This window comes from Pinus tabuliformis, chromosome J (genome assembly GCF_031772625.1).
Source record: "Pinus tabuliformis cultivar Carrire ecotype Pingquan chromosome J, CPIR1, whole genome shotgun sequence".
Taxonomy (NCBI): domain Eukaryota; kingdom Viridiplantae; phylum Streptophyta; class Pinopsida; order Pinales; family Pinaceae; genus Pinus; species Pinus tabuliformis.
The window spans coordinates 959,442,663-959,458,104 of NC_142295.1; the positions used below are offsets into that span (position 1 = coordinate 959,442,663).

The window sequence follows — 15,442 nt, forward strand, 5'->3', positions numbered from 1 at the left end:
TACTCTTGCGGATCCCAATCAAATATAGTGAACTATTTTTGTGTTTTTTTCCTTTTTTTATCATTTCAATTTACCACTTTAATATGCTAGATGTTTAATTTTTGTTCATTTAAGGTTTAGTATCAAATTAGAATGCTTTGGTCCTATAATAAGACCTAAAATTATTTTGTATTAACTGGGAACTTATCCTCCTTGGGTGCAAGGAACCAAGTTAATATGTTCAAACCCATAGGCAAATAGCATGATTGGAAGTTTACCCCCATTGTGGACCACCGACAAGTCCTTTTATGTGGCACGATTTTCCTTGAACAACAATCGTGAGTTGACCCACGTTTGTGAATAGCAGTTGATGATGGCCAACCTAACTACTGGTTAACAACTGAGTCATGATAGTTTTTGTCACCTTTTGAGAAAAATAAATAAAAAATAAAAGAAACCAAAAAAGAGAAGCAAATTGGAACACTTGTTATAATTGTGACCTAAATTGCAAGTATGCATTCCGTGAAAATGGAGTTGATGGAGTGTTGTTGATGTGTAGATTGTGTTATGTAGTAATATTTGTTTCATGATAATACAAAGTATTTTTTATGGCAATGTCTTGGTTAACCACCATTACAAGTGAGGCTACAGTGGAAATCCTAGGTGATTTTGACAAAAAGGATGCCCTTAAATTAGGACTATGTAATTAAATATTTTATGATTGTAAACTTAATATTCTAAATAGATAAGTGAGGAGTTAATTTCACTTACCATTAATTTAAAGTTTAATATTACTCATGAAAATTGTACATAAATATAAGATAAAAGGTTAAATTATAATTGAATTTACATGGAAGATTAAAGTAGATGCAAAGCCTCAACTAATTTATGTAGATTTATTAAATCCTTTGAAATGTCATGTTAGATGATTGTTGCTACCTACTTATTTTGTTCCTCATCTCTAGTTATTCTACTAAGTACTGAGATATTCTAGGACAAGAGCTTGTATTCTTCCTAGTTACACACATATGTATAACTTTGCTTAATGTTTGGCACATACCAAGCCTTGGGTGGCAATACGAACCCTTGTTAGGTGGATCTAAGTTTATATAGACTTGGTTCTAGGGGTTGTCTTCATTGTTTGCGAAGGATGTACACATTGTGTTTAAGTAACAGGCCATTATATTTGCATGGGCTTTTAAACTAAACAAAATAATGATAACAAATAAAGTTTCCCCACCAGTTTAATGTTCAATAAGAGTTGTCACGACTAAAGTTTTTAATTATTTAGAAATGATATTGTAAACAAAATCATTCAAAATATAAAATATCAGGTATCATAATGTCCATGTTAGTTTACATTTAAACAAATAAGTGTAGTCTGGATACTTTGAGAATTTCACAGTGTCCCTGAACAAACATGCTCTGCAACAAGAAGCACTCTAGGGCTTCTACAATCCCCACCCTTACCTTTTGTCCTACCTCGTCGTGCCCCCATGCGGGGGGGATGGGTGGTAGGAGTAGGCCCCTTCCTCCGCAACCTACTAGTGGTTGAATTGACTCCATCAACAAAGACTATTGTGAATAATTCAAGTCCTTGTGATGCTTAGCAATAATCACCTTCTAACATCATATGCCCTAAGTCCTCTGCTACAACCTTTGGCGAGTAGTCAGGCCCTGTTACCACTAGAGCATATACATGTCTGCCGCAAAAGGAAAAATCCCCCCCCCCCTTGCACATTCCTCTAGAGAAAATAGGAGTAGAGGTAGAGCAGATGAGGGAATACACCACCATCTACAAACTTATTGATATGTGGCCAATAGAAAAAACCCTCATCACCTGGATCGAAAAAAATTGGGTTCAGGGAGACCTAGAATTCAAACCAGACTCCAAAGGATTCTTTATTGTTATCTTCAATAATATAAATGATAGAGATAGAATCTTTCAAGTAGGGTCGTACTTCCTAAATTCGACAAGCCTATTTACGAAGCTCTGGACTTCAAAATTTAACCCCAAAAAAGAGGATTTCTCCTCAACACTAGTATGGATCTAGCTATACTCCTTACAACGAGGATATTGGGACCAAGACATACTAACAGGGATAGGAAATGTGTTAGGGAAATTTGTAATGATCTCAAACACTACCAAACATGGTAAATATACCCCCTACGCTCATATATGTGCTTATGTCAATTTCTCATAGCCACTTATAGCCAGCATCGTGCTAAGCAGTGAGGACGATATCTGGGAGCATTCAATCAACTACAAACATATCCCTTTTCACTATCGCAAATGTCATGAAAATGGACACCTGTTTCAAGACTACCTGACAAACCAAGCTCAAAATAATGACCTAATGGTTGCATCTCAAGATGCAAAAGATTTTACCAAGGTCACACGCAAGAAGAAAATTGGTAAAAAAGGAACAACGACACCAATTGCAAATATAAGTGTAAATCAAATGAAAATTGTCGCCCCGCAACAACTCTTAGGTCTAGCTAAATAAATGGAGCATGTAATAGCCCTGAGTTATAAGTTCATGTAATAAAGTTAATAAAGGCAAAATAAGACCAAATTTATGGGACACGTATTCCAAGTTGAATGTTGGGAAAAACATCCTAGTGGGTGTTCATTTGGTTTATTATGGCTAAGAGAAATTGGCAAAGGCAATGGCAAAGGTTTTGAAAAGGTAAAGAGGCATTAATTGGCATTTTATTTATGAAATAATGGAAAATAGGAGAAAATCAAGGTGAAAGGTCACAGGTTGCATGTGAGGAGGAAATTGAAGGAAAATAGAGGAAAATGAAGAAATTAGAGGCCTTAATAATAAAAAGGATTATGAGGATCAGTTCACAACTTTTGTCAGTACAACCTTTTGTCAGTTCAGTTTTGAAACTCTCTCTCTATTCTCCCTCTCTTTCATACTCTTGCACACTTAGAGCATTCTTAGAGCACTATAGCATTGGAAAAAGGAAGGCAAAGGAAGGACAAGAAAGTAAAGGGAAGCAAAAATCAAGCAAGGAAGTGTTGGATCAAGCGGCTACAGTGAGATTACTTTACAGGTATCGAGTTGCATGTATGATTTCCTTACTAGTTTTGGCATGCATAGTACATGCATGTGTGTATTTGGTTCTTTTGTTGTCTTTGGCATGGGATTTTCTAGGTGTGATAGTGGTTTTCGCTTTGCCTTGCCATTTCCAGATAGCCATGGTGTAATGGGGCTTTGTCATGTGGTTGAGATTTTCATTGTCGTATGGTTTTGGAACTGGGAGAGGTGGTCTTAGGAAAATTCCCAAGGGCCTAGGAATCCCTTCACCGGTAATGGTGGGATACATGGTAAATCCTTAGGGTGGAGACAAGAAAATTCCTCAAGGTATTGGTGAAGAAATCTGGAGGCATCCAAGCTTGTTTAGGCCTAGTAATCCCTTGAATGGTAATGGTGGGATTGTGGTAAATCCTGCTAGTGTATGTTTATTGTTAGGCTTAGGAATCCATTAACTGGTAATGGTGGGATTGCAATAAAGCCTGGTTATATAAATGAGGGTTTTGGGGCTAGAAATCCCTTGATTGGTAATAGTGCGATATGCGGTGAGTCCCACATTCATGTTTGGAATATGGCACGGGGGTGATTAGCTGAAAGAAAGATTTGGTTCAACGCAATCTATTGTTGGGTGGTGCATGGAAGTCTGTGACTTGGATGGATTTTTCATATGTTAATAAGAGCTATTTTCCCCCTTGTATTTCATGAGTGTTTATACTTTTTATTATGTGGCTTTGATGGTTGTTCTATCATTGTTATTATTCTGGTTATATGTTGGTTATAAGCATTGTTTTATGACAAAGATTAGTTATGCCTCTCATCATGTTTTGATTAGTAAATGAATGATTAATGAATACATGACCTAATAGATGATAATGCAACTATTGAGAGAAGGCATTAGGCCTTCTTGATGATTCTCAGATAAGTTTGAGACCCCTATGTTCAAATTTTCATTTATAACCTATAGATTACATGTTCTCAATGTGTTTGACAAAATGTATATTTATCTTTGACTTGATGTATTTCATTATTCTCGAAATTTCTATTAAGTTATGGGCAGAGGTCTAGATCTCAGCCCTGAAAAAATGGCTCAGATCTCGCAGTCGTAGGCACAGATCTGGGAGAAAAAATTGCGGTCACTGGGAGGAAGGGTCATCCATGCGAATGGAGAGTTACTGCTGATTTTCTATAGTGTTGTGCCAGCATCTGGGAGTCCAAGTCAATGAAAAAGCAGTCTAGCTCAAGGTTTGGGCACCTGGAGTGACTGTTTAGCCTCTGGGGGTCCTAGAGTTCCTGAGGAAGGTCAATAAAGTTTTGGTTGGACGATTCCACTTCCTTAATTGTACCAAGGAGGTTGAGTCATATCATAGTAACTCTTCATCACATACTTACCCTGGTTGATTGGTGAACTTAGGTAAGTGTGAGAGGAAGGTGCTACAGAGCACTTGTACTCACAAGAACCCAACCAAATGAGTCAACCTCTTCATTTGATAGTAGGTGAACAACACCAACATATCACTGAGTAAAGGCAGTATGAAGATTGAGAAATGGAGGAGAATATTCTAAACCAATTATATATCTCAAAGAGATTGACGCTATGGAATTGTGGGACATACTTTCAAACATTAACAGAGGAATGGCACAACAAAGATCCAACAACCATTGTGAAGGATCAAGTGCAACTTATGGCTAGAGCCTTCATTAGGAAGCAAGAATATCCTCTTCACCAAGCTCAAAACCTAGGAGACTCTCCTCTCCCTTCCTCCTCCTTTACATCTCAAGGTACAAAGAAAAATGCTCTAAAAGAATAAGGATATAATCTAAAAGGCCCAAAGAAAAATGGAAGGAAAAGTAATAGTCAATTTCTACAAGCCTTGGGTGACATCCTAGTTAATTTAGGGCGAGTCGCAACTATGGATGCCATCTTCCGACCCTCCTCTCATCTTTCCCAATGAAATTCATAACCTCAAACATGAGCAGTCTGAATGGTAAATCCAAGCACAGACTCCTAAAACACAAAATCAACCTCAAAAGACTTAATAGCCTTATGATCCAAGGAACAAAATGCTTATCTTCAACTCTCCAAATCTATCTCAATACCATCTGGAAAAACAAGTATCATATATCCCAAGATGTCATAGGTGCCTCGGCAAGCCTGACCCTCATTTGGAGCCCATCTACTGTCACCCTCAAAAACTCTTTATCCCTCCCTTGAATTCTCTCTACAAACTTCCAGCCTATTGGCTTAGCCACTCATTGTTATACATCTAATGTTTACAACCAAAACCTTCCTCTAGACAAAACAACTTTATCCAAAATATCAAAAAGGCTCACCATATTTCATAGATCAACCCTGGATACTAGGAGGGGACTTCAACATAATTAAAAACCTGTTATGAAACCAGCTCAAGAAAAAGATAGAAAAGATAGATCAACGCCTTAGAATTCAGCCTCATCGAGGGGGAAACCTCCTTTACATTACATAAATGAACAATTCTTGGATGATTCAAATGACAAAACCTCCTTTCTATATATAGGAGTCTAAGGAGTCACAATATAACCCAGCCGACCTAACAATAATAATATAGAGCCACAAAAATAACAATAGAGGGATTCTATGGGGCATAGTAATAACAATATGGGGACAATAGGGGCACAAAAATATTAATAAGGGATACAACTACAATAGTAATGGGGTAATCACTAGTATTATAGGGACCCAACATGCCCCTCTCCTTCAAAAAAATGTTGTCCTCAACGCTTGAGTAGTCCTGGATGCTTCTGTATAAAATTCTCATCCTCCCATCTAGAATCTTTAGCGGATAAGTTCTTCCACTTGATAAGATACTCCGAAATTGATCGATTTCGTAGCTGTCGATTTCATGTTTCTATGACTGCTTCCGGTTCCAATATAATTTTTCCTTCCTCGTCAAATTCTGGCAATATTGTTTGAACTGGGAGCTTGTCACCTATAACCTTCTTTAAACATGAAACATGGAAAACTGGGTGCAATCGAGAAGCTGCAAGAAGCTCCAATTTGTCTGCCATAGTACCAATCTTTTGCAACACCTTGTACGAACCATAATACTTTGGTGATAATTTATTATCCTTCTTAGCTTGCTTGAGGGACATTTGCTTATATGGTTGTAGCCGTAGGAATACCCAATCACCTACATCAAAACTTCTTTCGCTGCGATGTTGATCTGCTTGTTGTTTCATTCTATTCTGTGCCAACACGAGGTTATCCTTTAAGAGTTGGAGGACTCGTTGTTGATGTTCGATGTGATGTTCCACTGCTTGAACCTTAGAATTTTCTCTTAAATATGATGTGATGGATGGTGGCTGATATCCATAAAGTGCCATAAATGGGGTCATTTTTGTTGCTGTATGGAAGGAAGTGTTAGACCACCATTCAGCCAGAGGCAACCATTTGACCCATTGTGTCTCTTTATCAGATACAAAGCAACGAAGATATCCTTCCAAACATTTGTTCACTATCTCAATTTTCCCATCAGATTGAGGATGATAAGATGAGCTATGAGCTAACTGAGTACCAAGACAAGAAAATAATTCTGTCCAAAAATTTCCAGTGAAAATGGGATCTCTGTCACTTACAATAATCTTTAGGTTTCCATGTAGCTTTTGAATTGTTTCCATAAATGCAGTAGAAACTGCATTGGCTTTAAATGGATGTGATAATGCACAAAAGTGTGCATACTTGGTAAGTCTATCAACTACCACCATGATGACACTCTTTCCCTCGGACTTGGGTAAACCTGTGATAAAATCCATTGAAACCTCTTCCCAGCGTTGGCTTGGAATGGATAAAGGTTGTAATAGGCCCAGTTTCTTAATTGTTTCAACTTTATTTTGTTGGAAAACCAAACATTCCGCCACAAACTTTTGAATATTTGATTTAAGGCCATCCCAAAAAAGTTCCTTCTTAACCATATGGTAAGTTTTTAAAAATCTTGAGTGCCCTCCTAAGGGAGAAGTGTGCAATTCCATAAGAATCTTTTGTTTTTGCTGGGAATTCTTACAGAGGTATAAGCGATCTTTGTACCATAACGAATCATTTTGCCAGCTAAATGTATCAGACGTACTGGAATCTTGTTGTAACTTTCGAATAAGTGCCCACACTTCTTCGTCATTCTTCCATTCCTCCCTTGCTTCGTTTATCCAATCTGGTTGGATAATAGAAATGGCGCACAAGATTGCTTTCTTGAGAGTGCATCTGCCACCACATTTTGCTTCCCTTTTTTGTAGATGATTTCAAAGTCATAACCCAACATCTTTGTGACCCACTTTTGTTGCTCTTCAGAGGATAATCTTTGTTCTAAAAAATATTTAAGGCTATCATGATCCGTTTTTACCTTGAAGTGTCTTTCCATTAGGTAGGGTCGCCATTTCTTAAGTGCATGGAGTATTGCCAACATTTCCTTCTCATAAATAGCTTTGTGTAAAAACTTTCCCTTGATTGGATGACTTTCAAAAGCAATGGGTCTTTCATTTTGCATTAAAATAGCACCAATTCCATTTCCTGAAGCATCACATTCCACAATAAAGGTTTTTGTGAAGTCCGGTGTAGCTAAGACCGGTGCTTAGCACATTGCCTCTTTAAGATGTTCGAAGGCCTTTGTTGCTTATGGAGTCCATGAAAATGCATCTTTCTTCAATAATGTTGTTAGAGGTGTTGCTATTCTCCCATAATTCTTAACAAACTTGCAATAATACCTTGTCAACCCGACAAATCCTTGCAGATGCTTTATGGATGTGGGGATTTTCCATTCCTTAATGGCTTTAATTTTGCTATTGTCTACCTTAACTCCTTCATGAGATACAATATGACCCAGATATTCCACCTCTTGTACTCCAAAGAAACATTTGGATCTTTTTGCATATAATTGTTTCTCCTCCAATAGTTGTAGCACCCTGTCAACATGTTCAACATGATCCTTCCAAGACTTGCTGTAGATTAGTATATCATTAAAAAATACTAACACAAATTTTCTAAGGAATGGTTTGAAAATGGAATTCATCAAACCTTGAAATGTTGAAGGTGCATTGGTAAGGCCAAAATGCATGACCAAAAATTCATAATGACCCTCATGAGTTCTAAATGTTGTTTTCGGAATGTCTTCAGTCTTCATTCTTATTTGATGATATCCTGAACGAAGATCCAACTTGGTGAAGTAAATTGATCCATGCAATTCATCCAGTAATTCATCAATGACAGGAATGGGAATCTTATCTTTAATAGTGAGCTTGTTGAGCTCCCTATAATATCTGGACACATGCACCATGATCCATCCTTCTTGTGCACCAATACTATTGGAGCAGAGAAAGAACTTTGACTCGGTTGAATTATACCAGCCTCTAGCATTTTTGCAACCATACGTTCAATTTCACTCTTTTGGGCATAGGGATATCTGTACGGCCTGATGTTTGGAGGAACACTTCATGGAATCAGATGAATAGCATGATCATGATCACGAATAGGTGGGAGACCTTTGGGAGTCTCAAATACCTTGGAATGATTGTCCAAGACTTTTTGGAGATCTGGAGAAATAGATGATTCCAATGTGGAAACATCTAGCGAACATAATTGTGCAATTACACCTCTTTGTTCCTTTTTTAGAAGCTTTGTCACACCGTTAGAGCTGACTATCTTTCCCGGTTTCCCTGCAATACCCCTTAATTCAACTTCCTTTCCTTCCACAAAATTTCATGAAAAGTTCTTGAAAATTAAGAGCTATTGTACCCAAGGATTGTAGCCATTGGACTCCTAGTACAACATTAGCACCTCCCATTGGAATGGAAAGCATTGGGCTAGTCAATACATATTCTCCCATGGATAGCTTGATATTATGGCACTTTCCAGAGCAATTTATTGTTCCTCCATTTGCAACCATCATTTGACACTCTGATGCTGGATATAAGAAGCAATTCAATTCTTTTGCTACCTTACAATGAATAAAATTGTGGGTACTTCCTGAAACAATCATCACTATTACCTTTTTCTTCTTGATTTGTCCTTCTATCTTGATGGTTTGAGGAGTGGTAATTCCCGGCAATGCATTACAAGATATGGTCGGATTCACTTCTTCTTTATCTAGGCTTTGTTCCTGGAGTATATCCTCTTCTTTTGTCCTTTCTTGCTCCTTTTCTTCTTCCTCTTCACAATCTATGTAGAATAATTTCTTCTCAGCACACTTATGACCTTTAGTGTATTTGCTATCACAACTGTAACAAAGCTCTTTTGCTCTTTTTTCTTCCAATTTTTGTGGTGTCAACCTTATAGGTTGTGGAAGACTAGGGGCAACAACACTTCCATCCTTATAGTTGTGAGTGGTATGCTTCTTGGTTGCCATAATTTTGCTTTCCATTTTTCTTGCTAACTTGAATGCCTTCTCTAATGAATCAGGTTCCCAAAGGCAAACATCATGTTGGATATTATCCTTTAAAGGCCCTATGAACACATCAATCCTATGCTCCTCTGGAATATTTTTTACCCTTATGTTCAATTTTTGGAACTCCTCAATGTGCTCCATTATTGAACCCTTTTGTTTGAGACTTATCAATTGGCTAAAAAAAGTGTTGCTTTTTGTATCCTCATAATGTGTTGTCAATTCTTCCGTAAAAATTGCCCAAGTGATAATTTGTTTACGAGAGCAAAGCCATTGATACCATACAAACTGATTTGGTTCCAAATATAAAGTTGCAATACGTACCTTTTGTGTGTTTTGCACATTATTGAGATCGAAAAATTGCTCCATCTGTAATATCCATGTTGTGGGATCCTTGCCATCAAACTTCCTCATATCGATTTTTGGAATATGGTGGGTCTTCGATCCCACATTAGAGTCTATGAAATCATGATTAACATTTCTTTTGTTCGCATCATGAGTTTCCTGTACTACCTTTTCACCATTAGTAAGTATTTCTTGTAGAAAATTTGTCGAATCTGTCTTCAAATTTGCCATGTCTCTCTTCAAATCTGTCTTCAAATCTATCTTCAAATCATCCATCTTAGCTTCCACGCCCTTTATCTTAGCTTCTATTAGCTTTTGTGAGAGTGACATTTGTTGCACTTGGTCTTGTAATTTTGATATATCATGTAGCATTTCTTCCTCTTCTTCATGAGTCATGCTAGAGCTTTCAGGTCGCTTACTAGGTGTTTGCATTTTCTTTCCTCGGGGCATCAGTTACTAATAATAATTCTCTACTATGCCCTTTGAATTCCTTCAAAATAAATTTTCAAACGAATCTTAAGAAAAAATTTAAAAAAATCTACACACCTTTTTTCACTTTGTAGGAGCTCGATATTGTCTCTGATGTATCTCTGTACTTTCGGATCATCCAGTTCTAAAATTGTGACCTGCAGTAGCCCTCTGTGTCCTCTTTCCAATGCCACCAGTGTGATCCAAATTGGATTCTCTAATGAATAGTTATGCAAAATCTCCCACAGTGACCTGATTATAGACTAGTTCAGTAGAGTGAACTTGTACGACGTACCACAAGTCACTGTTTCGACCTTTGGCTCTGAAAAATATATACAAGAAACTACAATCCGTCCTCTTTCTGTACCTTCTTATGAAATTTCAATCCGATGCTCAGAGAGAAAGTTATGATGATTTTCCCTAGGTCACCTGTTTGGAATGTAATTCAGGAGTCTGCAAAAAGATGAACTTCCTCAAATCATATCTCTGCAAATATAGCACAAAAAGCTCTGAAATTTGGACCCGAGATTCAGCACGATTTCGTCTCAAATGGGTTTTTTTTTTAGCTTCTGAAACATCACAGAAAAAAGGTTATAGCGAAAATGCCATGATGACCTATTTGGAGCAGTGAAACCCTAGAATCTAAAGCTCTGATACCAAATGTTATGAAACCAGCTCAATAAAAAGATAGAAAAGATAGATCAATGCCTTAGAATTTAGCCTCTTCAAGGGGGAAACCTCCTTTACATTACATAAATGAACAATTCTTGGATGATTCAAATGACAAAACCTCCTTTCTATATATAGGAGTCTAAGGAATCACAATATAACCCAGCCGACCTAACAATAATAATATAGAGCCACAAAAATAACAATAGAGGGATTCTTTGGGGCACAGTAATAACAATATGGGGACAATAGGGGCACAACAATATTAATAAGGGATACAACTACAATAGTAATGGGGTAATCATTTGTATTATAGGGACCCAACAAAACCTCAATGAAGAAAAGGAGGAATCTTATGACTGGAGGAAGAAAGTTAACTCTTCAATGAATTCATAAACAAATCTCACTTAGTGGATCTCAACGCCCAAAATGGTATTCACATACAGAACAACAAAAGAGGTGGCAATGCTCAAATAGCTTCCAAGTTGGATAGATTCCTAACTATAGAGTTTTTATTGATGTCAAAATCAACTTCTAAACCATTATCTTACCAAGCCATGGTTTCGACCACTGAATTTTTCAACTTTACATGAAGTGGATGAAAATCCCAAAGAAAACCCTTTCAAATTTGAAACCTTCTAACCTAGGCACTCAAACTTCCTCTCTAAAATGGAAACCTAGTGGAGGGACTCATATATTTACATGAACAACCATGTTTTGATTTCAACAACAACTGAAATTCCTCATTGGCAAAATCAGGGAATGGAATACATACATCTTTGGAAACATACACAAAGCCATAACCCTTTTGGAAATAGAGATGGCTAATATACAACAAATGATAATCACAAAAGATAGAATAGAAACACTGAACCAAAGGGAGATAGCTACATCTCTCAAACTAGAATAATGCCTTAGGCAAAAAGAAATATTATGGAAGCAAAAATCAAGAATATAATGTCTAAAAGAAGGGGAGAAAAACAATTGTAGTTTCCACAGATCTATGATCAATCATTAACAAATCAACAAGATTACAAGCATCAAAACTGCTTCAAATCTTAAATTTGAAAGTCATGTATACATCACTCAAGAGCTATTAGACCACTTTCAAACTCTCCTAACTCAACCTACCATAGACAAATGGCCAGCTATTAGAAAAATCATCAACAACATACCCAAAGTAGTCACAGGGGAGAAAAATGACCTCTTACTCGAAGAAATAATGATGTAAGAGGTAGAGGGAGTGGTAATGGACATGCCCAAAGGAAAATCCCCTGGTCCTAATGGGTTTACAACTAATTTTCTAACAGGCTTGTTGGTTGATTCTAAAGAACGAAATATGGAAAATAGTAGAAGACTCTAAGCACTCCTCCTCTATTCTCAACTCCTTTGATGCAACCTTCTTTGCTCTCATCCCTAAATCCTCGGGCGCCAACTCCACTTCATATTATCACCCCATAACTCTTTGCAACATCATCTTCAAAATGATCTAAAGTAGAACATGTGACTCCCTGGGTTGCATGGGATAAGATTTCGAGACCGAAAGAATGGGGAGGATGGGGAATTAAGCATTTGTCTTTTTTTTCAAAATCCTTAGCAGCCAAGCTGGCATGGAGACTTATATCGACCGATTCTCTTTGGTCCACTGTTACAAAAAGAAAGTACATAGCTCCGGCCACTGCAATGGAATGGGTCCGCAATCCTGTAAAGTCCTCCAAAAATGCCTCGGTGGTCTGGAAGGCAGTAGTTGCTTCGGCTCACACTATTGAACAAGGACTTGCATGGAAAGTGGGGGATGGTACTCGGGTGAGGGTTGGATGTGATCCCTGGGCTGGGTGCTCGGAAAGATATGCCTTATCTCATGATCTGAAATTATTTTTAACTGAACGGGGATATCTTTTTCTGAATCAGGTGGCCAATCCTAGGACTACTACCATTTGGAGACAAGGGTGGTTGACAGAAGCTGACCTTCATTTGGAGGAGAGATGGAGGGAGGAATGGAGCCTTTTTGTCTTGGACCTCCAAAACTCCTCTGTCCGGATTTCAGAAGCAAGGGATGAGCTAGTTTGGGTCCATGCACAGACAGGAAGCTACTCACCTAAGACGGGCTACAAATGGTTGATGTCCCAACAAGGTTGGGAAGACCCTGCATGGTGGTCAAAACTTCTCTGGAAGTTGAAATGCCCTGCAAAAACCAGACTTTTCTTCTGGTGCATCCTTCAGAAAAAAGTGCCAACATGGGATTTCTTGCAGAAAAGGGGGAAAATAGGCCCGGGATGGTGCTCTCTTTGCAAAGCAAATGAGGAATCAACAACGCATTTATTTCTCACATGCCCTTTCAATGTCAGCCTTTGGGCTGAATCCTTGAGACTCATGAATTCTCCCCTCAGGTGGGAAGGAGACAGTATCCAACAAGCATGGTTCCGGTGGTGGCAGGAGGCCTCTGATGACAAAGTCCGCTCCATCCCTCTCCTGATAGCCTGGGGCACTTGGCTAGCAAGGAACCAAGTAATTTTCAAAGATCTTCCCTTCCCTATTGGAAAACTGGCTGTGGAAGGGGCAGCAATATACGACAGCATCCCATCCTCATCTGGACATTCCATCCACCGCTCTATTCAGACTGAATTTATTAGGGAATCTGTTCCGTGGGCCTACTTTGATGGGGCTACAGACTTAAATGGACGGTGCGGAGCAGGTTTGGTCATTCATATTACTCCTGAAAAATCTTTTCGTGCCTCAATTGGCCTTGGGCAGGGGACTAATAATTTTGCTGAGCTCAAGGCTTTACATCACCTTCTTTGCTGGCTTTCCTTGAAACAGTTGAGACAGGTTCAGATTTTTGGTGACTCAAAGAATGTTGTGAATTGGTTCAACAGGACTCAACATTGCAGAAATTATATTTTGCTTCCTTTGCTTAATGAGATTTTGCATATCAAAAGCTTTTTTAATGAAATCACTGTTTGCCACATCTACAGGGAAAGAAACCAGGAGGCAGATAACTTATCTAAAACAGGTGTACAACAAGATTTGGGGACCTGGTCAGTAACAGAGATGGACAAGGGGGTGATCAATCCTATTGACCAGCCAGTCTTCGAATGACATTGTTTTGCTTTGATGTTCTACTTAATATCATGTTGCTGCTGTTATTTTAGTTTTATTTCGAACTACATATAATCTGTTATGTCTCTCTACCAAAACTATGGGCTATCTCATTTATGTTTACTTTTCTGAGGGTTGTTTTCCTCATATGAGGAGGCCTGTTGACACAGTTTTCACAAAAAACTTTTTCTGTGTTGTTTTTTCAAGTAACTTTGAGACCGGAATAGTGCCTACTGCCGATCTCTACAGGAATATACATTTTGATATGTCTGTTGTTTCTTCAGATGATGAAGGCATGCTTCTGTCTTTTTCTCTTATCTCTGTTTCGGTGATATGCCGGGAGATTTGAAAGACTGGAAGTGCCCTCTTTTTGAGAATAAGTTTTTTTGCTTTGGCAGCCTTAGGGATGCTTATGGGTACCCAAGGAAGCCGTGACTGCTTTTCTCCCTCACCTGAAGGAGATCGAGAGTTGATTTGTAATGCAATGCATATGCTATGAGACTCTCTAATATATATAGAAAGTCCTTTTTTTCTTTTTTTCCCGTGAAAAAAAAAAAAACAAAAAAAAAAAACAAAACAAAAACAAAAACAAAAAACAAAAACAAAACAAAAAAACAAAAACAAAACAAAAAAAAAACAAAAAAACAAAAAAACAAAAACAAAAACAAAAACAAAAACAAAAACAAAACAAAAAAACAAAAAACAAAAACAAAACAAAACAAAACAAAAAAAAAACAAAAAAACAAAAAAAAAAAACAAAAAACATCATCTTCAAAATAATCTCTAAGGTCATTACCAATATACTTAAACCCATCCTTCCTCTGATTATATCTCCATAGCAAACAGGTTGTGTGGATGGTTGACAAATCATGGATACCATAATAATTGCTCACGAGCACATACACTCCCTCAACTCCAGTAAAACACCATACATACTAATCAATCTAGACATGTCCAAAGCCTTTGATAAACTTGACTGCAAGTTCATTTTCCACACTCTCATTGTCTTTGGGTTTGCAGAAAGGTGGGTTCACTAGATTATGACTCTTATCACCAAAACTCTTTTCTCCATTCTTGTCAATGACTCTCCCTATTCCCCTTTTACCCCATTCCAAGGCATTATATAAGGAGACCTCCTCTCCCCATATATCTTCCTCTTAATTAAGATGCACTTCACCAAGTCACTTTGAAAGGTCTCCCTTTAGGATCTACCAATCACTCCACCCACCAAAAATTTGTAGATGATACTCTGCTTATGGGCATCCCCTCAGCCAAGGAACCCACTACCTTTAAACATATTCTCAAAACATTATCGAATGTCGTTGGCACATATATCAACCTTCTTGAATCTCAAATCTCTTTGTTTAACACTGTTATGGTCATCTAAACTCACATTTATGGATTGCTTGGGTTTAAAAAAATCTCCCTTCCAAC

The 15,442-nt window shown here is 37.8% G+C and overlaps 1 protein-coding gene across 1 annotated transcript; it reads left to right on the forward strand.

Annotated features, from left to right (window-relative positions):
- Positions 1-12,592: 12,592 nt before the first annotated feature.
- LOC149230009 (uncharacterized) lies at positions 12,593-14,008 on the forward strand. The gene has a single exon (XM_089381175.1). It carries the CDS (start codon positions 12,593-12,595, stop codon positions 14,006-14,008), a length of 1,416 nt encoding a protein of 471 aa, XP_089237301.1.
- The last annotated feature ends 1,434 nt before the right edge of the window (positions 14,009-15,442 follow it).